General features: G+C 44.4%; 1 protein-coding gene across 1 annotated transcript in view; it reads right to left on the bottom strand.

The window, feature by feature from the left end:
* Nucleotides 1-14,494, bottom strand: part of MSN (moesin) — a 69,348-nt gene extending 54,854 nt beyond the window's left edge. The window contains exon 1 of the mRNA XM_024555322.4: nt 14,276-14,494. Within this exon, the coding sequence (XP_024411090.1) occupies nt 14,276-14,287 (12 nt within the window). The 5' untranslated portion in view covers nt 14,288-14,494. The remainder of the gene's footprint in view (nt 1-14,275) is intronic.
* Between the last annotated feature and the right edge of the window lie 12,945 nt (nt 14,495-27,439).

Here is a 27,439-nt window from a genome sequence, read left to right as displayed (position 1 = left end):
AATAATGATGGTTTTCTCTAGAGAATAGTCACAGGAAGACAGGGGATTTTATACTTTTCAGTGCTGTTTCATTTCTTATAGCAAATTACGTATTCATTTCATAATGAAAAACATTATAAATCAAAAATTGTAAAATAAATAAGGTCTGTCTGTATTTAAGCCTACCCTACCAAACAGCACAGACTTTCTTGTATGGTGTCTAGCTCGGCACAGAAAAGAAATTCCTTTAAATACAAGATGACCACCATGGGGATGTAAAGTACAGCATAAGGAATATAGTCAATAATATTGTAATGACAATGTGTGGTGCCAGGTGGATATTAGACTTTTCAGGGAGATTATTTCATAAGTTATAGAAATGTCTAACCACTATGTTGTACACCTGAAACTAATATAATACTGAATATCAGCTGTAATTTAAAAATTAAAAAAACATTTTAAAATAAATTAAAATAAAGACAAGATGACCTTCAGAGGCTCTTGCTATTTTAGGGCACAGAACCTATCTAGTAGGCCTAAAACCTATACCTCTAAAATGCTGGCCACACCCCTCTCTCAGAAATGAGTGAAAGGAAGAGTACCTCCTATTGCTCCCAAAATTAGCCTACTTTGACTAAAACATGCCCAAATCTGCAAAGATGTGCAGCTCTGGGCCCTAAGGCAATCTGGGTGATGGTGGCAACAACAGTAACCACAGAACTCAGCTTCTGAGTGCCCCAACTTGAGATCAACAGGACATCCCTGCTGTCCTTCCCTGATCTGTTCCTGGCCCTGCCCATCCCTGGGCATAGTAGCCAACTCAATCCCTAAACCTAGGGAGCACAAACGTGTCAGGATTATGATACATAATGCAACCCTGCCTGCTGGCCATGCCATAATGAGAAACGCATGTACAAAAAAATTTTTTAACTGGGTAATGCTTCAAATATGTACTCCAAGGCCAAACTCAATGTTGCTTTACAAAGGCAGATAGAAGTGTTTGCATGGTTCCCTGTTAGAATCCATTGAAATGTTTGATTCAAATATTGCCCCTTGGTGTGAACACTACTGTATTGTGCAAAGACATGGGAAATGGAACTGGAAATTGGCTGTGAACAAGCTGGCAACTTACAGGTAAACAGGCTCTCCAAGGTGAACAAGAGGGACAACTCCTCCCCATTCCTTGGCACTAGTCAGATCCATTCTGCCAGGGCCCAGCTGGGTCCACATTACGTAATTTCTAGTGGGCCACTAGAATTGTTTGGCTTTCTAGAAGACCTAGCCAAAAGACTTTGTTAAAGACAATTCCAACTTGGCAACAGTAGCTATTAATGTAGTATCTATTCAACAAACATTTGTTAAACACCTCTTCTATGCTAGGCACTATGCTAGGTACTTCGGATTCAGTGGGTAGTGGGAAACCACCCCTGTTCTCATGAAGCTTACATTCTTCAGTGGACTAAGCTGACAGAATGAAAAGAATACCCATCTGAGAGTCTTGAAGTCAAGACCTACTTCTGCCTTGACTCACTAAGTGAACTTGAGCAAGTCCCTTTCCCTGGTTGTGTCTTATAGTTGACCAACAGATCTTCCATAGATTCAGGTAATCTGTTTCCTTTATAAAACATAAAATCCTGTGGTGGACTGTGGATTTTCAAAATGGCCAGGACAGCAGCAACAAGCCATGGGTACTATGTGGAGAGAAAAGGATCCCTGATGGAGGAGAATCTCCATCCTAAGATCTTAAATCTGGCTTTTCTGTCCCCCATGAGTTGTTTGCCCAACACAAGTGGGATGGACAGGCCTTTGAAGAGCATATAGTCAGTGACAGATGCAGAGACATGTCCTTCTAACAGTGCATGGCAGGCTTGGGGCCAGAAGGCCTGAAAAGTGCCCAGTTTCACTGCAGCTCTGCAACTTCTATAAATACTTCCACCTCCACCAAAAGGGATGTTAGGAAACCCTCTACTCTAGTACCATTCATATGGTGCTAAAGAGCTGAGGAAAAGGTGGCACCTCCCTCCCCAGCTACTTGTGGTCATTCTTGAGTAGGGCTGTGTTGGGGACAGTTGGAGCCATGCTGCTCAGGTGAGTGGGGAGATGAGACTTCCCTGCATACCTCCCATTAAAAGCACCAGGCTGTAGGGCACCTACAGGAATGCTTGCTCCTAGAAACTAAGGCATCTGGCATTCTGGGCTCAGAGGCTTGATGGGAAAGAAACATAAAACAGAACTTTAAGAAGCCAACTGGGCCTACCCTCCCTCCCTTGTGCCCCATACCTGACAGAGCACTTTCAGATGCATTAGTGCCTAAATCTTCACCACAATCCTTAGAAGTAGGGTGCTATTACTCTTTCCATTTCACAGATGGGAAACTGTTATCTGGCATGGTTTAAGAAGTTTACTCTGGTGGGTCAACGCCAAGAAGACTCTCTCAGTCTCTCCTCCCTCTAAGGGCTAATGCACCCTTCCCTTCTCCAAAATGTATTTTCTCTATTACCAATGCATAGTAAGTCCTACCAGGTGCTCATCCAACACTGTTGAGTCCCTTGTATGCATTACTGCTGCTTCACTCTCTCCATATCTGTCACTGATTAAGTGCTCTTCAAAGGCCTGCCCATCCCTAACTACCTCCATATGCACAACAACCCCTTCTTGAGTGGAGGGATTAGAAACTTTCAAATACACAAGTTTACTGAAGGAGAAATCCTGGGAGACCAGATGAGTGCAATACCACTTGATAAGTATGATAATAGAAATTCTTACAAAGTATAGCAGGCACACAGAAGATGGTATAATTTATACTATCTGGGAGTATTAAAGAAAGCTTCCAGTACAGGTGACATGGAGTGAAGGGAGGTAAAGAAGAGATCCTTGACATTTCAAGCTGAAAGAAAAAGCATATGCTAGAGCTAAAAGATACAAGAGGTATGGCTTACTTGGGGACACTTGATCCCATAAAGCTACAGCAAAGCATACATGTGAGGAGAAGTGGAAACTGAGTTATGGAGAAGGAGCTAAGCTAGAGCCATGTATCAAAGGGTTCTTCCTATAACCATACTAAGGGGTTTAGACTTTCTCTTGTTCACATTCACTGCCACCTTATAAATATTGGCAAACGCTGGGATGTCCCCCTAAAGGGAAATGGTCAAGTAAATTATGACAGCCATTGGAAGAAATTTTGTAAAGCCATTAAAATATTCATTTTTAGCCCTGACCAATGTGGCTCAGTTGGTTGGGTGTCATTCTACAAAGTCAAAGGTCACTGGTTTGACCCCTGGTCAGGGCACATGACTGCACTGCAGGTTCAGTTCATGGTCAGGGTGCATAAGGGAGGCAACCTATCAATGATTCCCTCTCACATTTATGTTTCTCTCCCTCTCTTTCTCCCTCATTCCCCTCTCTCTGAAAATAAATAAATAAAATATTTGTTTAAATCTTGATTTTTAAAAAATAAATGCCACTTACCTAAGTTTTTATTGATATATTAAGTAGGGATAAAGGAGTAGGATTTTTTTTTTATGTACACCACAACTGCACCATGGAAAATTAAGGTACATATGTGATATGTGACAAGAAATACACATAAATAATAATTGCTATGTTAAAATGGTGGGCTTGTGGAAGAGTTCTTCCTCTATTTGCTAAACTTTGTCATGTACCATGCTGGGTTTTATAAAAAGGGGAAATAGAAAAATAAAGAACAACTCTTCTCCCATTTGACTCCTCTTTCCTTCTCCCCTTCCTCCTCACCTCCACCTGTTTGCCTACTCTCCCTCACTAACAATCATTCTAATCTACCACTTGCAACTGGAATCTTTGACCCATGTAAGGCCCCACATGGAACAAAAGGCTGCCACCAAGGTATCTGCTCCCATCAGCAAGCTCCTGCATGGCCCAGAAGCCATTCCATGCAAAAGCATTACCCGCTCTACCCAGCTAAGCCTGCTCTGAAAACTGCCCTAGGAACTTTTTCCTAAGGAGGGAAGACAGGTGTCAAGAAGAATTCAATTTTGTTCTCCCTCAAGGGGGCTCAGGAGAGGTAAAGATCATGTTCATGACCAACTCCTAGCTGGTGGAGATACAACCTGGGATCGTTGATTTGCAAGCAAGTACTGTACAAAATGTCACAAAGGAGGAAGGAAGAGAGTGAAAACAGATCCAGGCAAGGGTACACCATGTCCTGGAACGTGATTATACCCTATTAGCCCATGAGGCCCTCAGAGGAAATTCAGAAATCCCTCTCCTTTGATCTACAACTCAAATATCAAAAGAAGTCATATTCACAAAATATAGGATCATTTGAAGGTTGAACTAGGCATGTAGCAAAATCCCTCACTAGAAATCCCTCCCCTTCACTCCACTCAAGCCCATATCACCTAGCTCTCCCCATTCCAAGGGCAACATAGACATCAGTGACCAGACAGGGAAGGGGAAGAGAAGCTTACCAATTTAAGACTAACCAAAAGTAATTTCATAGCCCTAAAGAGAGGGATGTTGTTGGGGAAGAAGGAAGAGGAAGTCAAATATAATTTGCATTTAGTTATGGTTTGTTTCTTGATCTCACTCTTCCCTGCTAGAACAATAGCCAATCTGAGAGTCTTCTATTATTCCTGGAATCACCAATGACTGAAAATAGCCAGCAACTATAGTTTTCAGGCTGAACTCTAAGGCCCCACCCAAACACTCAGTCAACAGTTGTCTCTCCAAGCCAGGATGACCACAGCGACCTCTGTGGTAGGTGGATCCAATACCTCTAAGCCAATCTCAGTGAAATAAAGAGGGATGCTTACACATTGATAGCTGGGGGGGAAATGACACTCCCAATGCCATTTTAAAGAAGAGACAGCAACTTCTCCAAATAGTCACTGCTCTCTGTTCTTTTTTCTTTCTTTCTTTCTTTTTTTTTTTTTTTTGGTGAAAAGGACAGGAACTATTTATTCAAAAGTGATACAGGTTTACAGCAATGGTGGAATGTCACCATTAAATCTCAAAGTCCCTTTAAAACATCCACACACACACTGTGCCGCCTCCCCTTGCTAAACCAGGCCAGTCAGGGGTACCGCATCTCAGGAAAAGAAATAGAAGTCCGTAGCTCATCTAGACTTCTGGTTCCTCCCAGTATCTATGCTCAGCTGACTGCTGTCTGTTCTGTTACACTCTTTCCAAGAACCCTTTATTATCTTTTTAAAGGCTGGGCACAAATAATTAGGAAGTCAGAAAAAAAATGATGTTCTCATTTTAAAGACAGGAAAATGAAGGCCTGTAAGAGGGATTTGCCCAAGGACACAAAGGCAGAGACTAAAAACCAGATATCCTGATTTGGTGGTCCACTATTCTTTTCATTGTGACATTTCTACAAAACAGCATTTTAAAAAATCTACACAAGTGCCCCAAACTCCAAGTGTCAAAAAGCTCAGCTCTCCCAACCTAGGGTTAGACAGTTCAGGACTGAGGATGGGAGCCAGAGGGTCTTTGGATCCACTCCACTCAGTTAAGCCAAGTGAGAAGCCTAGGCGTACAAAAGGCACACACAAAGAACTTACCAATTGGAAGGCTTTACCTACTCCAAAATACTAGTTTCAGCTGCTGAGAGCCCCTGACCCACCCTGCTCTGCCCCACCCCACATTCTGAGCCTTTTCAGGCCAAGCAAGTCTACTCCTAAACTATTAAAAATCTTGGTAGAAACTAGAGTGTGGTGACTGGGCAGGGTCAAGAGGGCAAGGAGAATTAAAAAAGCAGGGTAAAGAAATCACTCATTCCAGAGCTCTCCCATCTTCCTCTCTCCTCTCCTACTCATCCTCCATCCCTATCAAAGAGTCTCACGTCCTGCTCTAAACAGGCCCTACCTAAACAAGGTGAAAAGTTTGCAGGTGACACCACACAAACTTGAGGAAGGTGTTCCCTGTATCAAAGTAGAACAGACAACTAGTTGAGGTGGCGAAGGGCATTTGAGGGGGGAGAAAATAGCCAAATAAGGCATACTTGACTGGTAGGGAATCATCAGGAAAGGTTCCAGAAGCTGACATCACAGGGAGGAAGCCTTTAGTCATTGGTTTCCTCTGGTAACTGGCCTAAGGCCAAGAGGCAAACTCCCAACCTTAGGAAAATGCCCAGGCTATGGCAGAGAGAAAGGTAACCAGGCTAGATTTCTCCCAGATCCACCTCAGGCCCTGCTGGAACAGCTCTCCAAGTACCAGCAGAGATGTGTAATGTAACCTTGAAGCAAAACAGCAAATATCCTCACCAAGCATATGTTAGGTCCACCATGGCCCAGGTGCCAAGAAGTCACCTGAAGAAGGGGACTTTGATGTACTATGGGTACATATTTCTCATACTGTTGATGTTTTCATATCAGAGAAAAAAATCAAAGGCCAAGAGGTTAAGTATCTTTTATTCTCAGCAAGGAAAACTGCTATGGGCTTGTCAGTCTCTCAGGGGTATCTGCAAGGAGGTTTGGAAAGGAATTTAGCTCACTTAAAACCCTTAAAGATAGCAACAATTTGTATAACTTAACCAATGACACCCACATTGGCTGTTATCTTAACCCCCACTCTCCAACTCCATACCACAGATTAGTCAACCCCAGTTAAAAATTACAGCCAGTAAGAGCCTCTGGTTGTACTTCATCTAACCTTCACGCTGAAATTTCTGAAAAAGTATGGGGAGGCAAAGGAGACCAAGACAGTAAGGTCAGGAGCCTCATCTAAACACACTTCACTGGAGAAAAGCAAGCCTTAATCCTTCCCAGGTATTTAAGGGAGGCCAGGATTAAAGAGAGGGAACTAAATGCTGACCAAGCCTGATAGACAAGCCTTGTTCTCCCTCCCAGGACCTGGCCCCTGTGACCTTCCAATGTGCAGGAAAGGATTCCTCAGGATTATACTTTGTTTTGTACTAGCAAATGCCCACAACTCAACTTTTCTTTCATTAGGCCCTGATTGATGCCCTGGCCACACAAAGTATCTTCTCCAATTTCCAGAAAGTAGAAGGGTCACCAGGGATGAAAAGAAACTTCAACCTTCAAACCTTCAAACTCACCAATCACAGGACCTACTTGGCAAATCATTACTACAAAGCAAGCACAGTGGTAAGTCACCATACTAGTGGCCTAGGAGCTATGTCAACACTTAACCTTATACCACAAGAAGCCCATTAAAAGGAGCATGAAATCTAGTTGTGTCATCACACATAGCCAAAGAACTATGCCTTGAAAGTAACCCATAAGGCCCTTTCTCCAAGTTTAAGGTCTAGATGCTGTAGATAGGCTCTGGCCAGAAAATGCCACACTTCTTAACCTATCACAATCACACACTAAGAAATCCTCCCCTCATTTTCATCCTATCCCAAATACCTATCTCATAGCAAAGGCATTAGAACTGAAAGCTGTTTTTAAGCTGTGGACCTAGAAAGTAATCACTAAGCTCTACTCCTTGGTTTATCTCACATGGAAACATGAAGGAAGGAAATCTACAAAGGCAGCAACTGTATCCTCCACTAATTTATTTGTATTCCTTATAGTAAATAGTACCTAGTAACCACTTAATAAATGGTGAGATTGCAGCTGCCTGCCTTCTTTCTTACCATCCTACCAAGAAAAGGGTGGGCATATACCAGTAATTATAATAGCTAACATTTGCATAGCATTTACTAAATACTGGGAACAATTCTAAGCACTTTACAGGAATTGCCTCATTTCATCCTCACAACAACCCTATGAGATAGGTACTGTTATCTTCGCTTTACAGTTGAAGAAAATGAGGCACAGAAGTTACATAACTTGCCCAAGGCTATACACCTAGTTGGTCACAGAGCTGGGATTTTGAGCCCAAGCAGTTTGGTTCCAGTCTGTGCTTTTCACCACTACTTTATGCCCCCTTTCTATAAAGGCTTGGAAAAAACTTTTTTGGCTAGCTACCTGCCTACAACACCTAAAGGTGACTAGTGAGGGTTGAGGCCAAGAGACTGCAGTCTGTATTCAAATGGTTGCTACAGAAGCAAATATTGTCGCCAAAGTGGAAAGTACCATAAAATCCTCCTAACTCAAGAACAGCTTAAGATGGAGTACTGAGTAAGAATACAAAGAGGTCAGAGCTCAAATTTTAAATGGCAAAGAGAAAGTGGGGAATTTGGGTGAGGGGCAGGAAGGAAGAGAAAAAAGTCATTCTGAGGCCCCAGAAGAACTGAGTCACCCACTGACTGAAACCTGCTACAGCAGAAGCTATATAGGGGAACTCCACTGTAGCCATCTTGTTAATATAATCAACACAGAGCCAATTCTCTGGAACTCTGTGTCCCCTAGGTGAAAAGAGTCATTGCTCCAAGACAGGCAAATCCAGCGAGAGACCACTTACTTGGGAATCAGGAAAGCCAAGTTCTCCTACCCAACTATTACCAACTTCATGTGATCCCTACAAGCTGGGGGGGGGGGGGGGCGGGTACTCTAGATCTAAATATGGAAAATAAATAACTATACTCTATAAAGACTCTTAGGAGAGTGAGGCCTAGTCTCAAGCAGGAGTTTGTTGTTACTGGCCTCTCCTCACCTCCCTTCAGTGCACACATCTGCCTTCCACCACCCTTCACAGTCAAAGCAGAACACTTACCTTCCTGGGAAGTGCTACAAAGAGTCCCAAAGGCACAGTTGGAGCCTGAACCATGTCCATATAAAGTAACCTCTGAGGTCAGCTCTACACACTAACAAGGACTTGCTCTTCCCATGACCATAATAACAGTATGGTCAACTCACCCTCAGCACAGAGAAAGAAAACATTGAGCACCCTTCACAGAGTGCCATTTAGAAGGCAGACATTAGAAGTTCCTCCCCTATACCATGGGCCAAGCCAAGTTGGATTTTAGTGCCAGTACTATTACCACCTCATTCAAATCACTTCCCTTTTCTGGGCTTTGGTGTCCCCATTTAAAAAATTAAGGTTGAGCTAAAATGTTTAAAACCAGCTCGGTTGATCTGTGGTTCAAAATACTCCTCTGAGAAACCTAGACCATCTAGAACAATTGGCTAAAAGGAAGCTTAAGATAGAGGAAGTTCTCAGTCATCCTAAGTACAGAGACATTTGAAATGCTGTACCCCAGACCAGGTAGCCCTCAGTTCACTGGTGGTAGATATCTTAGGAGCTTGGTTTATGCTCACCAGCTTTTTAATGTCCACCAATATATCAAACTACTACACTCATGAGGTTAAAGGAAATTTGAAATATAACCTAGTAGTTTTCTGACCTGTCAGCAGAACTATAATGGGTCTATGCTACTTATAGGCAGTGAGAAGAAGGGGAGGGAAGCCCATGAAGTTTTCAGTGTTTGTCTGAGACACTTCAGTCAACCCACAGCTTTCAGAATATAGTCTCATTGGCTTCTTCTTGTTCCTCAGTGTTCTTGTCAGCACTACTAAGGAAACAAACCAACTCCCAAGCTAGAAACTCTCCATATTCAACTTGGTACCCACAAAGAAACAACATTCCAGAGGTTAAGAGGACAACAACGTATATTTTAGCAAGTGCTGTTCAACTTTGGATTGCCAGCATACACTGCCTAGTATAGAGAAGGCACTCAAATTTTGAGGAAAGAAGGTCTCAAGAACATCAGTACTGGAAGGGACCCTAGAGTATACCTACTACTAGTACAGTTCCCTCATGACAAGCTAGAGAGACAGAGGGCCTGAAGAAGGGACTTGCCTAAGGCTCATTTATTTGGGTCAGTTCACTGAGGACAGGGAAGATGTTCTTCTTACACAGAAAAAGAAAAAGAAAAATTCTCAGGTCAGTGTTACTTGCCATTTCCCAATACCCACCTTCCAAATCAATGGAATCCTGAGTTAACCCTCCAAGTACCAAAAATTAGAACCTGGAATTAAAGTTTTTCAGCTCTATCAAGCATGAAATGGGATGAGGAATGAACATCAAAGCCAGTCAATTATGACAGGAGCACCTCATTCACTTGACCAGTAGACCACCCCAAAAGAGACCATTCTTGTATTCTGTTTTTTCTATGGGGGCAGAACAGTAGGGTGGAGTAGCAGGGAGAAAAGATTGTGAGTTGGAAAAGATGTACATGATAAATTCAGTTCTATATTTGAAAGATCAGAAACAGACTGTTCCAAACCAGTAATGATGCCAATTTTCAGTAACTCTAGCCATGAAAAGCCCAACCCTAGTAGTGTTGGAATACTAGATACCCTCTGGAGACCTTGAGGCTGTAAATTCCAGTGAGGGGGACTCCCAGGAAAATACAAAGGGACCTAGACACACTGTTGTCAAGTAACAGTATTAGAACAGAGTTCAGAATATATGTAGCTGTCATTTCATCTCATCTAGAGAGAATTAGATTTGGAATCAGGGAGATATACCAGATGACCTCCAAATGTCCCATCCAGATCCAGCATTCAGTAAAGCAGTCCCCTGAAAAGAGGAAGAGAGTGAAAAGTAGGAACACCCTTAAAACAAGCTATTGTTATAGGAAGCTAGAGAATAATGGAGAGTTAGTAGAATATTGGTCAATACCACGTCTGTCACCCACTCACAGAGCAACCTTTTCCTCTCCAAGCCTAACATAAGAGAGTATAAATTAGTTGATACCTTCAAGGGTCCCATAAAGACCAGTTAGTAGCACCAAACTGGTCTGGACTGAGCACCAGACTGCAAAGCAAGGGGTCGCTTGTTCGATTCCCAGTCAGGGCACATGCCTGAGCTGCAGGCCAGGTCCTCAGTAGGGGGTGTGTGACTGGCAACCACACATTGATGTTTCCCTCCCTCTCTCTCTCCCTTCCCCTCTCTCTAAAAATAAATAAATACAATCTTTTTTTTAAAAAAAGACCCTCTTGTCCCACTATCCCCTCTCTGCCCAGGGGGCTATTCAAAAAGAAGCCTAAAGGAAATCTCCAAGATGGTCCCTGCTCTGTCTCTATCACCTACACCTTCACAAAGGGCCGAGTAAACTGGAGAACCAAAGAAGTGGAGAGATGCAGGATCCAAAGAGTCACCCTTCTCTCACATAACCTCCATTCCTGATCCATTGCCCCACCCTAAAGTCTGTAGGCAGAGCTAGTTCAAGGGTTAAAAGACTGAGATTTTTCCTCCTATTCACCAAGTACCACTTTAGTGCCACTCGAGTGGCTCAAGCAATGCTAGGAATGGCAGGAGAGTAAACAGTCCACATAGCCCCTGTTAAAGTTTAGCTGAAGGCAAACCCAGAAGCCTTCAAATACTTCAAGGAGCTGGGCCTTATGTCTGCTGACATGGATGGTCCCATGTCATCTTTCCTCTGACCTATTGAGCTAGGGCTAAAAACCCAGCAAACTGGAATACTTTCACCAAGACTGACCCTCTAACTAAGACCTAGATTCAAGTCCTAGCTTTACTACTGACATGCTGCATCATTCTAGGTCAGTCCTTCCCTACCTGAAGGTCCTAGTTTCTCCATCTATACAATGAGTAGTGTTGGACCTGACAATTATGAAGAACATTTTGAACTCTAACAAACCAAAAACTCAACAACACCTTGAAAATTCAGGACAACCTCTTTTCAGGGAACCCAAGAGTGTCCCAAAGACTTTGTGATCTAAAATCAGTTAAAGAATGCAGGAAGGGAGAAAAAGGTTTTGCTTTGTTTTTTTTATTTTTGCAATTTTCTTATAATCACCAGAAAGTATAAATAGCAATTAATAAGTTCTCCATTCTGGCTACTAAAGCAGGCCCAGGAAAACTGGCAACTAGAAGCAGAATCTAAGAATTGGCAAAGGGTGTGCAGAGGGGCATGTTTTAAGAGATTTAGGGGAGGCTGGGCTGACTGTGGGAGACAGTTGGCTGCAAAAGTGAAACTAACCCTGGAAACACTGTAGACATGGTTCATATGAATGAATGGATTTGATTTTTCCACTACCCTTCCCTTTCTGTCATACTCCAGAAATAGCCTAAAGCACACTGGTGAAGAGGGAGTAGAGAACAGGGGAATTTTCTTCCTTCATTAAAGCTACTAACTGGTATGCAGTGAACTAGACACCTCAGCATTAAGATGAGGAATTAGAAAACAGAAGGCACCTTGACACACCCCAACTCTTACCAAGAGACCACACAAATGCAAATGTTGGTTACTTTGCCCAAATTATCCACTTCCTTTTATCTCAGGTCCAGAAAGACCTTAAAAAGGATGGCAATTTGCTTTGGGTAAGAAAGGGGCTCAATTTTAAGAGCCCAATCACTGAGTCAGAATGTGATGAGTATGATCAATCAGCCTGGACCCCAATCTTGGTTCTCACCATGTGCCCTTATGTAGGTCCTTTCCTGTAGGCCTAAATAACCTCATCAGTTGAGAGAGTTATTAGATCCATAGTCTCTGAGATCTCTTTCAAGTTAAAAGGCATGATATCATTGTTTCTCCTAGAAGTTGACTATTCCTTGAGCCAAACAACATGGAAAAATATCCAGATCTTCCTGTCCATCAAAATTCAGCCTTCTCCTTCCAACCTGATTCAAGTTTTAGTCAATCTGCATAAAAAATACCTTCAGTATTCAGGTACATTCAGCACCTTAGGTATGACCTCAAACAGCTCATATTCATCTCTCTCCACACCCAGGAAAAGGATCACCACACCATCTTCTTTGCCACATTTGACTAAGGATGAATTGAATGGTTAAGGCCACTTTGAGACAATTTCCAGACCCATCAAGTAGTGTTTAAATGTGAGATATCACAGAATTGAGAATGAGAAATACAACTAGACAAGATAAATCACAGGACTGTCTATTCCCAGAGATCCACCCACCTATTTAGGCAAAGCCATACCTTAAGAGGAGTCAAGGAGTCAACTACAGAGAGATAAACCCAAGAAGAGGCATCTGGAAGGTTCTTTATAATCCTGTGTTGGCAGAGACAGTGGGGTATTTTCCCTCTCTTTTCAAAACCGTTCTCTCACACTTTGTGTGTGGTGGGAGCAGGGGTACAAGTGTGGAAAAGCCTCATGCCATAAAACCAAAAGCAATTTAACAGAGAGAGATGGTAGAACCGCATACTTGTTGAAAGCTTAGTTTTTCTGAAGGACAGGGATTGGGAAGGGCAAGAATGACTTGGCAGTAAGGCTGGAATACAGCAACGTGGCAACCAAAGCTCAGCACACACCCAAAGAACTGCCCCCTCTCTCCCGCTCCTCTCATCCAGAGACCCTCAGCCCTTCTCAAGGTTACTAGTCATTATCTCAGCTCCACAACGCTCAGGCAGTCCTAGGGAGAGGGTTCTAGGAGAACTGCATATTCTAGGCCAGCCCAACAAGCTGCTTGGCATAAAGGACTCAAACCAGGGTGGTCACCAGGCCTCCCTGGGCAAGGGAAGGGCCCCAGCAGCCATTTGGCATGACTTGCACAAAAGCAAGCAGTGCTCATTATTCAGGCACACTCCTCCCCCGCCCCTCCCTCCTGGGCATCCGGCCCCCCTAGGCCCCACTCCCAAGAGGCTTCTGCTCTTCTCATAACAGCCAGTGGGGTGGAGACCAGATCCTAGAAGCTACCACCACTCTAGAAAAGTATGGCCCCACAGAAGAGAATCTACACTTCACAGACAGTCCAGAGGGGAAAGTAAAGAGATACAGAGCCATTAAGTAATGGCTTGAAGGGCAGGGATTTGGCAAGTGGAGAAAAGGAAGAAACCAGTGTTCTCCCCTTAGGGAATAGGGCAGACCTGCCCCTCAGACTGGTGTCTAGTGAAGTGTTAGCACTCCTGAGTAAAAGCAACAAGCTTCGAAGAGTCCCTCCACAACTCTCTTCTCCTAGTGGGAAACAGCTGAGGCTGCCTGGAGAGTCTGTGGGAAAGATGAGTGTGGGATCCGCCCTTAACATCTTCCTCCTCCTTGCTTCTCATTTCCCAAGGTCCCTCCTGGACAGTGGCAGCCTTGCCCCAGAAGGTGCCAATTCCTGGACTGGGGGGACGTGCTCCCCTCCGAACCAGAGTCTTTTTCCCTGCGCCCACGGCCTGTCAGGGACAAGAGGAGAACTTGGGCCCCCAAGGAAACCTTCCCTACAGTCGCATCCCGACGCAATAACCGGAACCTGAGAAAGAGGCCTGCCCCGCCCAGTCCACACTTCTAGCCCGGGACCACCTCAACCAAGCCCCCCCTCGAGGGCGCGCCACACCAGGATTCCACTCACGCCCCTCCCCAACCCAGGCCTTGGCGGAGGGTGCGGCATCCCGAGCCGGCCGGGTGACTAGCCAAGCCCTCGGCCATCATCAACGGGCTACAAGGGTCAGCTAGAGTCTCCGGGGCTAGCAGCGCCCACCTCCTGCACTCACCGTCTTGGGCATGGTGGCGGCAAAGGCGGCGGAGTTGGCGAAGTTTAGCTAGGAGCTGTCGGGCAGCGTTGAACACGCAATACACACGGCTCAGACTCTGGGGGCTGAGGGCTCGGATTGGGTCCCTCGCTAGCGTCCGGGAGACTGCTCGGCTTCCTGCTAACGGGCCACGACTTCACAAACCCCACCCAGGAAAGAGCCGCCCCAGTCGCACCGCCCGCTCCTTTATGTGGCCCGGCTTCCGCGCCGCTCCCGCCCTCGTGCCCGCCTCCTTGCCGGCCGCCTGCCTTGCCCCGCCCAGCCCAGCCCAGCCCTGCCCTGGCGGGCAACTCCAGCCACGTGGGGGTCGGACTGGGCCTTGGTGTCCCAACGGAGGCACCCACCCCCCACCCAGACCCACCTTTCTCTCTCCCACGGCCTTCACAGCCCTTATCCCCCCCGTATCCGGGCCATCCAGCCCCACCCCAAACGATGGCCGGACACTGGGCCACACCCTGGCAGAGACTTAAGTAGCCCCTGACTGCAACTTTCCACTGATGGGGGAATCTCGCTACCTGTCAAAACTGCCCGTTCCCTCTCGAGACAGTTCTGACTCTTAGAAAGTTCTTCATCTGTGTATCTGAACCCCTTTCCTCTGTAGCTTCTGCCTGTGGATGCCACATCTGCTCCCCAGGGCCGCACAACTTACCTGCTGACCCTAACAATTCCTCAGAGATCTAAAGATCCAATATCCCTCTGAACCTCTCCTTCTCTCTTGGCTAAAGTGCCTCAACTCATCCAACACTTCACCCATTCTCTTCTGTAGGACGCTATATCCCTTTTCCCATCATATTTCCTCCCATCCTTGCTCAACCGTCATTTTCACCAGAATTGGGCTTCTTTTCCCAATATCTGTCCTCTACTACTTGCTTTCCTTCAAATCTCAGTCTCCACTTTCCTCAAATCAATGTCCTGATCCTTTAGCCCCTCCCCAAATACATTCACCAATTTATGTAACTCACTTTCTGAAAAGGCTGTAATTCAAGGTTAGAGGCATCCCCAGTCCATTCCCTTGAGTTTTGTCTGCCGGCCCCTCTCTATTTCTTGTCAATGTCACAGAATCCCAAAATGGCCATGTTCTAGACTGTAGCAGTTAACTGGTTGTCTGAGCTTTAGTTTGAAAGTGATTGGCCGTAGTCCTTTATCCTCCTATCCATTGGCAACTGTTCTGAGTACCTTTGTGAAGCAGAGCTCCACATATCTCAAGGATGATGAGCCAACTTGGGACAACAGAAAGGATATTTCAGAGGGGTGGTCAGGACACCTGGCTTCTAGTCATAGCTTTGCCATTAACTCACTCTGTGACCATTGTGTGGCCTTGGGGTAAGTCCCTTCTCTTCTCTGCACTTGAGTTTCCCCTTTTATAACAAGAAAGGGCTGGACTCCTGGGCTGCCAATGTCCTTTCCCACTTGAAATTATGAAATAATGAAAAACAGAGTAGACTCCCTCGGAAAATAGATGAGTCTAGTAGGGTGGCATAAAGACTGCCCTTGCATTTGCACTCAGGAATCAACAGTCCTATTTCCTGCTTCTCTTCATTCCCAGTTCAACAGTGTCCATGAGTCAATGGGCCTCAGTTTCTCTCATGACTGTCAAGATCCATTGATGTGTGCTAATGTAAATAAAATTCCTTGCCCAAACCATTTCCTTGAGCTGAGCAGTTCACCTAAGGAAGAGTAGCACTCCCCAGAAAGCCTCAGCAGCAGGGGTAGCAATGGCAGCCAATCACATTCCTTGGCATTGCTATGGCCGTTTTTCTCCCAGAAGTTCAAAGAACTCACTGATTCCCTCATTTATATTCTCCTAGAGCCCACAAGGGCCTGGAACTAGGCTAAGTGCCTAAAGGGGGAGGGGCAGTTGATTGGAGATTCCAACTTTCATTATCCATTCTGGAAAGTGGAAACCCCCTGTGTGTCATTCTCCACATCCCATGCCAACAACCCCTCCCAACACACACACAAGAGAGAGAGAGAGAAGAGAGAGAGAGAGAGAGAGAGAGAGAGAGAGAGAGAGAGAGAGAGAGAGAGCTCGTTAGAGAGCATCAAGCAGCTGAATACTCTATTAAAAGGGAAAGGGAGCACCAGAGTCCTAGTGGGGGAAGGGAGGTCAGAGGGTGGAGAAGCTAAGAAAGTTGATGGGAAAGAAGGACTGAAAGAGAATTGGCCCCCTGGGGAAGGGAAGGGTGAGAAATGGAAGGAAATCATACACTATCAGGGCCTCCATTAAGGTCAAGGGAACTGAGGACCAGAAAGAGGAAAGGACTTACCCAAGATTGGGCTACCAGTGTGGAGAATGGATTTGGAGGGTAATAGAGAAGACAAAGAGTTCAGTTAACCTGTTGCAGTAACACAAGCAAGAAATTTTGAAGTCTAGCCCCAGGGAAGTAGTGTCCCCCCATCCCACTTCACCAAACAGAAGCTGGCTATGGTGATTATAATCAAGTAGCTGATGTTGCTTGAACGTTAGACTTGAAACTCTCTGGCTAGGAGGAACCCATCTCAGAACAAAGGCAGCTGAGGTGTTTGCTCTCTTGCTCTTCAAGATAGCCAGAGAAACATGCCTTTGGTTGCTACCTCTTTGCAAAACACTTCATGCTTGTATGGCCAGAACTTCAGATCTCTCCCCACTTCACTCCTTACTATGATCCCATGTAAATTGAGTTATCTCAATCTTCCTAGAACCAGAGTAATCCTCACAATTACATTTAGATATGACGAGACTGCCAGTGTTTCTAGAGACAAGACATGGGAATAAGGGCTAAATATCCCCACATATATGGCTACCCTTGGTGTGGGAAGTAAGAGGTATGAAGACACCAGGGTTTTAAGAAGAGCTGAATTCAGAAAGTTCAAAAAGAAACAGGTAAATATTTTTCAAGCCGTAAAGCTAGATAACAGTCAGTATAAGCAAAGAGTGGTACAGAAGCATTCTGAAGCTGGATTCCAAGGAAGCTGGGAACATCTGAATCAGGGGTAGGAGATGAAAAAGGAGAAGATTTGACCTGAGCTTTAGGGCCAGGCATGGGATCCAGGTAGAAAGGCTCAGAATTCCTAGGGGGCTGAGACTGCTCTGGAGCTGCAGCAAGTTTAAGTGTCAAAGTCAAGGGAATAGCAAGCATAAACTGCATTAAGGCTGATTTATGTGAAAGCCTATGCCAAGCTCAAGAGAGAAATGAGATTGGACTTGTAATCACCTCCCACCCAAGACCTAAGCTCACTGCAATAAAGAAACTTCTGCATTCTAAATGGCATTCCTCCTTCAGAGGACACAATAGTTTAGGAGAGGCAATACCTGAGAGATACTGGGTAGGGAACAGTCCTGAATTCCAGGAATACTTTGGATAAGGAAGCACCTGCCCCTAATCCTTTGAATGGTGACAGTTTTATTTTCTTAAATCATTTTTATTTTTAAATGACAGTTGGCATGCAATATTGTATTAGGTTCACATGTACACCCCAATGATCAGACATTATATAACTTACTAAGTAATCATCCCAATAAATCTCATACCCATCTGACACCTTACGTATTTGTTACAATATTACTGACTATACTCCCTATGCTGTACTTTACATCCCCATGACTATTTTGTTACTGCCAATTTGTACTTCTTAATCACCTCATCTTTTCACCCAGCTCCCCAACTTCCCTCCCATCTGACAACTTTCAAAATGTTCTCTGTATCTATGAGTCTGTGTCTGTTCTACTTGTTCATTTATTTTGTTTTTTTAGATTCAATTGTTGATAGACATGTACTTATTGCCATTTTAAAGATTTTGTTTATTTATTTTTAGAGAGAGGGTAAGGGAGGGAGAAAGAGAGGGAGAAACATCACTGTGTGGTTGCGTCTCGCAGCACTCCCTACTGGGGACCTGGCCTACTGGCAACCTAGGCATGTGCCCTGACTGAGAATTGAACCAATGACCCTTTGGTTCACAGGCCTGCGCTCAATCCACTAAGCCACACCAGCCAGGGCTATTTATTGCCATTTTTATTATTCCAATTTTTTATCTTTTTCTTTTCTTCTTCTTAAAGAAGACCCTTTAACATTTCACGTAATACTGTTTTGGTGGTGATGAATTCCTTTAGTTTTTTCTTGTCCAGGAAGTTTTTTATATGTCCTTCTAAATGATAGATTTGCTGGGTAAACTAATCTTGGTTGTAAGCCCTTACTTTTCACCACTTTGAATATTTCTTGGCAACCCTTTTTGGCCTGCAAAGTTTCTGTTGCGAATCAGCTGACAGGCTTATGGGAGTGCCCTTGTAGGTAACTAACTGCTTTTCTCTTGCTGCTTTTAAGATTCTCTCTTTGTCTTTAACCTTTGGCATTTTAATTATGATGTGTCTTGGTGTGGGCATCTTTCAGTTCAGCTTCTTTGGGACTCACTGCACTTCCAGGATTTGTATGTCTATTTTCTTCACCAGGTTAGGGAAGTTTCCTATCATTTTGTTTTTAAATAGGTTTACAATTTCTTCCTCTTTCTCTTCTCATTCTGGCACCCCCATAATGCGAATGTTGGCATGCTTGAAGTTATCCCAGAGGCTCCTTGCAGTATTCTCTCTTTTTTTTGCGGGGGGGGGGGGGTGGTTCTTATTTCATTTTGCTGACCTAATTGAGTGGTTTTTTTGCTTCCTTATATTCCAAATTACTGTTTTGATTCTCGGTTTCATCTACTCTCCTGTTGATTCCCTGTAAATTATTCTTCAATTCAGTTAGTGTATCCTTCATTTCTGACTGGTTCTTTTTTATGTTGTTGAGGTCCTCTCTAAGTTCATTGAGCATCTTTATAACCAGTGTTTTGAACTCTGCATCTAGTACATTGCTTGTCTCCATTTTATTTAGTTCTTTTTTTGGAGTTTTGTTCCGTTCTTTCATTTGGGCCATTATTCTTTGTCTCCTCATTTTGGCAGCTACCCTGTATTTGTTTCCATGTATTAGGTAGAACTGCTATATCTCCCAAGTTTAGAGTGGCCTAATGCAGTAGATGTCCTATAGGTTCCAGTGGCACAGCCTCTCCAATCACCCACACTGAGTACGTGCTCCCCTGCGTGGGCTGTGTACACACTCCTTTTGTAGTTGAGCCTTGATTGCTGTTAGCAGATCAAAGGGAGAGATTTACCCCCCAGGCCAATCAGCTGCACGTACTGACTATTACCACCTTGGAGGATCAGCTGTGCAGGGGCCCAACCCACCAAGCAGGACTTACTCCAGCAGAGCTCTATTGCTTGTTGAGTCCACCCCGGGAGTATGTTGCTTTTGTAGGTGGTTGAGAGGTGGTGCTTTGACATGGTCAGAAGCTGTCCACCATGTACACTGGCTCTCTGGCCTATGGGAGGTGCAGACCAAGGTCAGCCACTGCCCAGATTCTGCCCAGGGCCACCCAGCATGAGCTATAAAGCAATCTGCAGATGGCTCCTAATTGTGCTGGGCTTGTAGGTCCTCAGATGAGGCCAAACTGCAAATTAAGGCTGGCTGCTGCTATTGCTGAGCCTGGGGCCACTTAGCAAGAGGTAGTTTCTGAGGGCCGGATTTCATTTTCATCACTGTTTTGGAAGTCTTTCTTTATATTTAAATTACATGTCTTCTGCTTCACTCAGTATAATTGCTCTTCTCTTCTGTTTGGGGAAGGCATCAACTAAGAATCTGATGTTACTCTTCCATTCTTAGAAGAGAAATTGTGGCAGAGAGATGAGGACAAACATTGGCTTAAGGCCTTCTTTCTCTCTCTTCCTTCCCCCATGACAGGAGCCCAATCACAAGGATGGCTGTGCCCTTTACACAAACAAGAGAATAGGCAGAAGAATATACCACTGTCTCCACCAGATGAAGAGGGCTTCTTGGTACAATATGGTTGAGAATCCAAACAAAAGCAGTAGAGAAATCTTACTTTTAAACATCTTTAATCTTCCTCCCACTTCTTAGAAACAAAAGCTATGGTTTGAACAAAAGGGCAAAAGATAACATCAGCACATATCATGTGCTGAGCTGTGGGGAGGCCATTTCAACATTTAACAAGAATCTTTAGAGGTTGAAATGAGGAAATTGAGGCTAGGATGAGCAAAGCGAGTCATCCAAAAGTCACATGGCTTGGTGGTGGGTGGGACAGGGATTTGGGCACAGGTCTTTTTTTTTTTTTTAATATATTTATTGATTATGCTATTACAGTTGTCCCATTTCCCCCCCCCACTCCACTCCATCCTGCCCACCCCCTCCCTCCCACATTCCCCCCTATAGTTCATGTCCATGGGTCATACTTATAAGTTCTTTGGCTTCTACATTTCCTACACTATTTTTACCCTCCCCCTGTCTATTTTCCACCTATCATCTATGCTACTTATTCTCTGTACCTTTACCCCCTCTCCCCCTCTGACTCCCTTATTGACAACCCTCATGTTCTAGTTGTTTGCCTAGTTTGCTCTCATTTTTGTTTAATGTGTGGTCATTAATAACTGTGAGTTTGCTGTCATTTTTACTGTTCCTATTTTTGATCTTCTTTTTCTTAGGTAACTCCTTTTAACATTTCATATAATACGGGCTTGGTGATGATGAGCTTCTTTAACTTGACCTTATCTGAGAAGCACTTTGTCTTCCCTTCCATTCTAAATGGTAGCTTTGCTGGATACAGTAATCTTGGATGTAGGTCCTTGCATTTAATCTTGGGTAATGTAATGATGATGTTCCTTGGTGTGTTCCTCCTTGGGTCCAGCTTCTTTGGGCCTCTCTGAGCTTCCTGGACTTCCCGGAAGTCTATTTCCTTTGCCAGATGAGGGAAGTTCTCCTTCATTATTTGTTCAAATAAGTTTTCAATTTTTTGTTCTTCCTCTTCTCCTTCTGGCACCCCTAGAATTCGGATGTTGGAACGTTTCAAGATGTCCTGGAGGTTCCTAAGCCTCTCCTCATTTTTCCAAGTTCTTGTTTCTTCATTCTTTTCAGGTTGGATGTTTGTTTCTTCCTTCTGGTCCACACCGTTGATTTGAGTCCCAGTTTCCTTCGCATCACTATTGGTTCCCTGTACATTTTCCTTTGTTTCTCTTAGCATAGGCTTCATTTTTTCATCTGTTTTTCGAACAGATTCAACCAAGTCTGTGAGCATGTTGATAGCCAGTGCTTTGAACTGTGCATCCGATAGGTTGGCTATCTCTTCCTCACTTAGTTGTATTTTTTCTGGAGCTTTGAAGTGTTCTGTCATTTGTGCCATTTTTTGTTTGTTTGTTTGTTTGTCTTGGCGCGTCTGTTACTTTAACGGGCGGAGCCTTAGGTGTTCACCGGGGCGGGGTAATGCTGGTCGCTGAGCTGTGATGCTGTACATGGGGGAGGGGCCGAGTGGGAGCAATGGCGCCCGCCTCACTCTCCTCCGGATTTCAATCTTTCACTCCAATACCCACAATCAAACTGGGCCACTCTGGTGCTGGTTCCCGAGTAAGTGGGCCTGTGCACACTCTAGGCCCCTGTGGGTCTCTCCAACAACCCCTCCTGTGACGCTGGGAGTCTCTCCTGCTGCCGCCCCAACCCCCAGGGGCGCTTTCAATCAGAGGTTTGAGGCTTTATTTCCCCGAGCTGGAGCCCTGGGTTGCGTGGTCTGTTTTGCTGCCCGCCGTTCGTCAGATTTATCTGTGGGTGAATGTGCTGCTCTGCCTGCCCCGTTCTCCACCACTCTGAGTCTGGCCCTCGTTTTATCTGTGCAAATGTGGGGCCACAGGGTCTGCTAGTGCTCAGACTGCCTGCGCCATTTGTTCCACACTCCGCCAGTCTCAGTCCTACCACAGCCACGCGAGTCCTCTCCACCCTGGTGCCTGTCTCCGCCCCTCCTACCAGTCTGGATGAATGTTTATTTTCTATTTCCTTGGTGTCGGTCCCCCTTGCTGTTCGATTCTCTGTCAGTTCTGGTTGTGCGAGGAGGCGCAGTGTGTCTACCTACGCTGCCATCTTGGTTCTCCTGGGCACAGGTCTTATGAATGCAAAATGCACCTTCTTTTCATGAACCTCACCTGTGACCCGACAAACGCGAGGACGGAGGTGCGTTTTAAGATTCATATCACCCCTGCACCTCAGTGAGCAGACTAGACAGCTCGAGATAGAGGGTGGGCAATAATAAACAGTGGTGATACTGCATCTTGCCAATATCAAGTGCCTAGGAATATTTATTATCAATCATACTAATGGACCACAGTGAGAGGGAAGAGAGTTTCTCTCTGGCTTTTCCTCTAATAAAGCTGGAAGCTTTTCAACAGCTTCCCCCAGCCAGCCAATATCAGTGCAATGCGAGCCAGTGTCCTGTTGGCATATGAAATAGCCCTGCAGGGAAGGTGCCCCAGTCTGCCAGTAGAGTCACTAGCCCCCAGCCCTGCTCCCCATGACCAGTGACCAGGGGTCACTCGAATGTGGCCAGTCTGCCTGTAGGGTGCAGAGAGCAAACAGCCCCCTCAGAACATATGACCCCTCCAGGAATGGCCCACAGGTCAAAGTTGATACACCTGGAAGAAACCGTCCATCTGTCTGCCCCACTCTTCCTCCATCAGTGAGCAGGTGGCTGCTAGGTGCCTGGTTCTACACGAGGTTCTGCAGGGTGTGCTCACCCTCTCCCTTCCCGGGGGTCTGTATCTGTTGGTGGTTTTGCTGCGAGCACCGTCTTTTGTGTGAACCACCGTGTCCTCATCTTTAACTCTGCGGGACCCCTGCCCTCTGCTCATCCAGCGCTGCCCTGTGTCACAGTTTCTCTCCCTCCCGTTTCCACTGCCCAGGCCTTAGGTTGGCCCTTGTCAACTCTCCCTGGTCTCCCTGCCCCCAGGCTGCCACATCCAGGCCACCCTGCACATGGCCATCCTCCACACGGGCACCATGGCCATCTTCAGAGGTGCGCCTTGTACCTGTGTTCAGTCACCTGGTGACCCTTCCACCCAACACACACACTGAACCTTTGCAGCCTGTTCTTCCCACAGCTCCTGAGCACAGCCCTCCCCCTGGAGCCAGGCTTGTCTCAGTGCACGTTCACAGCATGTTGTGCTCGCTCTTGTCTCCACACCAAGACCTCCCTCAATCTCTCCTACCATCCTTGTGCTTTCTTCCTCCCCCAGCTCCAGTAGTGTCCAAGGTTCTCAGTGCTCACCTGACATCCTTCCTACATCCTGCTTTGTCTTGTCAACTGCTGCTTTTTTTTCTCTTTATCCATCCCAGGTTGGGCTGTAGTTGTTCCCAGAGAGGGATCACACTTGTGTTCCACTCAGAAGGAGCCCAGTACGCTTCCAGGCATGTCTTTGAAGCTCAGGACAGATTGCTCATCTGGGCCAGAGAATCTGACTGTTCTCATGTTAGCCTGCAGTTCTATCAACTTCTATTTTGTCCAGATTCTCTAAAGACCCTAGTTCCCCTTTATACTGCCTCAATTTCTCCTGTTAGGAGACAAAAGCAACTAACAGAACAGAACCTCCTATTCTTATCTCATTATTCCCTCTCTTCCCAGGGTCTTCCTGGGCCCAGATATGTCTCTTTTTTACCATGTGTGTGTTTTCTATATGCTTCCATGCTTGCCTGTTTATGTGTCCATTTGCATATATGTGGGTGCATATGCTTAATGTTTATTTTTAAGTTGCTGGTATGTAAATTCATCTACCTGAAATACTTTTTCACATTTCTTAACCCTCAATTTTAAACCAGAAAACATTAAAACATTCTATTACCTAAGAAATACAGGTCTCAAACATTCCCAATTATTTTTTGAGTGCCCTTCCCTTCCTTCCCACTCCTCAAACACACTTTGGTTATGTTCAACCCAGTAATATGTGAACTTACAGATGAGAACCCATGGATAGATTTGTCTCACTGGGGAAAATGCAGGGCCCTCCACCAGGTTTTATATGCCCCTCAGTACCAGCCACATCATTTGTTCCTGGGCCTCCCTAGTGGCTTCAGAGGATATGCTGCTGGGTGGCGTAATGCCTTGGGGGAAGAAGAGCCCTTCTCCACTTCCTCTCACACACATATTACTCCCAAATCCCTCAGTCTCAATTTTTCCAAGGCTTTAGGATTAGGGGCCAAGAAGGCTGACTCTACATTCCTCAGATAAACAAAGCATCAAATGTGCTGCCAGATGACCAGGTCTAAAGACATCCAGCCAATTATTCTGATAGAAACACCCAATGTTAGAGCTACATGGATCCTTCATCATTGCCTAACACCAGCTCTCACATATCTTGTTAAAGAATGAAAACAGGAATCAGAATCCTAGAATAACACACCTTTAATATTATCTACGCTATATGTTACCATTTCATATGTAAGGAAACTAAGGCCAAAAGAAGCAAATGGACTGGCTCAGGGGAAAACCAAACTCTCCTGACTCCCAGGCCAGTGTTTGAATCTCCAAACACAAGAGCAATAATGATCAAGCAAGTTAGGAAAAAAAAAGAATGGTCCTATAGTTCTGTTGCTTTGGGTACATCTCCTGAAAATAGCTGAGTGGCTCTTAGGGAGAGGAATAAAGGTACAGACCCTGGCTCATGGGTCTCTGTGCCAAGAGCAAGCCTGGACAGAGTACCTATGATGGTTCAGGGCAGGATCTGAGACTGAGGGAAAATGCTGGCTTCTCTTGTCCAGTGGCTGATCTAGAAACTGAAGCAGTTATGTTTCTGTCACATGAGTTCCAGATCTTCAACAACAGCTCCTGAAGTTAGGGACTATGGCTTGTATTCTCTCCTCATCTCCCAGAAACTTCGCCAGCTCCAGACTTCCTGATTAATGATGCTTGCCATGAAAATGAGATCATCCTGGCTTCCTGGGCAAAGGCTTCTGTCTGTATCCACCTACTGGCTGGCTGTGTCCTTGAGTTACAAGTACACCAGCCCTCTGGTGTTCCACATTCTGGTTGTTGTCATCTTCTAGGGAGCTGAATCAGCACAGTATACCCCATGGATCATAGGGTTGCCTGCTGGTTGGGTTGGGGGACTGCTTCTCATTTCTAAGGCTCTGACTTCGAAGACTGTATGGGGAATGGAGGTGAAGATAGTGAAACCCCTTTACCTCATTGCATTTACTTATTTATCATCTCATTTACCCCTTCAAGGTGTTCTGCTCCTACCTGAGCTCTTCCACTCCCTAGGCAAGTCCAGAGTTGGGCTACTTCTATTTCTTGTTCAGTGCCATACTTTTTTCTTACTTTAGGGTCTTTGCAGATGCTATTCCTCCAGCTGGTACACTCTTCCTGGAACACTCTTCCTTTGGCTGTTTGCATAGCTGGTTCCATCCCTTTCTTTAGCTTTAATCTTTAAATATATAACTCCTTTCCTTGTACATTCTTTCTAACATAGAATTCCCTCTGCCCTACCCTCTTAAGAAATTATTTATTCTCAGTCTCAGAGATTTGTTTCCTCCACAGCACTTATTATAGTTTGCAATAATGTATTCAATAATTTATTTTATCTATGTATTTACTTGTTTAATATCTACCTTCCTGTCATAGGCAGAGTAACAGAATAATGCCCCTCCAAAGATGCCTACATCGTAATACCCAGAATCTTTGAATATATAATATTACATGGCAAAGAGGAACTAAGGTTGCAGATAGAATTAAGGTTGCTAATCAGCTGACCTTAAAGTAGGGAGATGATCCTTGATTGTCTGGATGGCCCCAATGTCAACAGACAGGGATGCTCGCTTTCACTGCTCTCACTCAACACAGTACTGGAAGTCCTAGTCCCAGCAATCAGACAAGAAGAAGAAATAAAAGGCATCCAAATTGGAAAAAAGGAAGTAACACTGTCATTATTTATAGATGACATGATACTGTACATAAAGAACCCTAAAGATTCCACAAAAAAAACTACTAGAAATTATAAATGAATTCAGTTAAGTAGCAACATACACAATAAATGTTCAGAAATTGGGACATTTTTATACACCAATAATGAACTCTCAGAAAAAGAAATTATGGAAATAATCCCATTTACTATTGCAACAACAAAAACAACTATTTTGGTTGCCTAGGAATAAATTTAACTAAGGAGGTAAAAGATCTGTACTCAAAAAACTATAGGGCACTGAAGAAAGAAATTCAGGAAGATACAAGTAAGTAGAAGCATCTACTGTTTTCATGGATACAAAGAATTAATATCATTAAAAGGTTTATCCTACCCAAAGCAATCTATAGATTCAACACATTTGCTATTAAAATACCAATGACATATTTCATAGGTCCAGAAAAAATATTCCAAAAACTTATATAGAACCACAAAAGGCCCTGAATAGCAATAGTGATCTTCAGAAAGAAGAACAAAGTTGGAAGAATCATGCTACCTGATTTCAAACAAGCCCACTGTAATCAAAACAGCTTGGTACTGGCATAAAAACAGACACATAGATCAATAGAACAGAGTAGAGAACGTAGAAATAAACCCACACTTTTATAGTCAATTAATATTTGACAAAGGAGGCAAGAGCATACAATAGAGTAAAGACGGTCTCTTCAACAAATGGTGTTGGGAAAATTGGACAGGTACATGCAAGAAAAATGAAACTCGACCACCAACTTACACCATACACAAGAATAAACTCAAAGTGGATTAAAGACTTAAATGTAAATCATGAAACCATAAAAAATCCTACAAGAAAACATAGGCAGCAAAATTTCAGACATCTCTTGCAGCAATATTTTTGCCCATATATATCCTATGGCAAGGGAAACAAAGGAAAAAATAAACAAATGGGACTACATCAAACTAAAAACCTTTTGCACAGCAAAGGACACCATCTACAAAATGAAAAGGGAACCCACTGTATGGGAGAACATATTTGCCAATGATATATCCAATAGGGGTTAATCTCCAAAATTTATAAAGAATTTATACAACTCAACACCAGGAGGACAAATAATCCAATTAAAAAATGGGCAAAGGGCTCTGACAGGGTTGCTCTCAGTTGGTTGGAGCATCACCCTGTACACCAAAAGGCTGCACGTTCAATTCTCAATCAGGGCATATACCTAGGTTGCATATTTGATCCCCAATGGAGGCACGTATGGCAGGCAACCAATTGAAGTTTCTTTCTCATATTGATGTTTCTTTCTCTCTCCCTTCCTCTCTCTCTAAAACCAATAAACATAACCTCAGGTGAGGATTAAAACCAAAATGGA

Source organism: Desmodus rotundus, chromosome X, assembly GCF_022682495.2.
Source record: "Desmodus rotundus isolate HL8 chromosome X, HLdesRot8A.1, whole genome shotgun sequence".
NCBI classification, from domain to species: domain Eukaryota; kingdom Metazoa; phylum Chordata; class Mammalia; order Chiroptera; family Phyllostomidae; genus Desmodus; species Desmodus rotundus.
The sequence above is the reverse complement of the archived record's forward strand: the minus strand, read 5'-3'. Positions and strand labels throughout refer to the sequence as shown.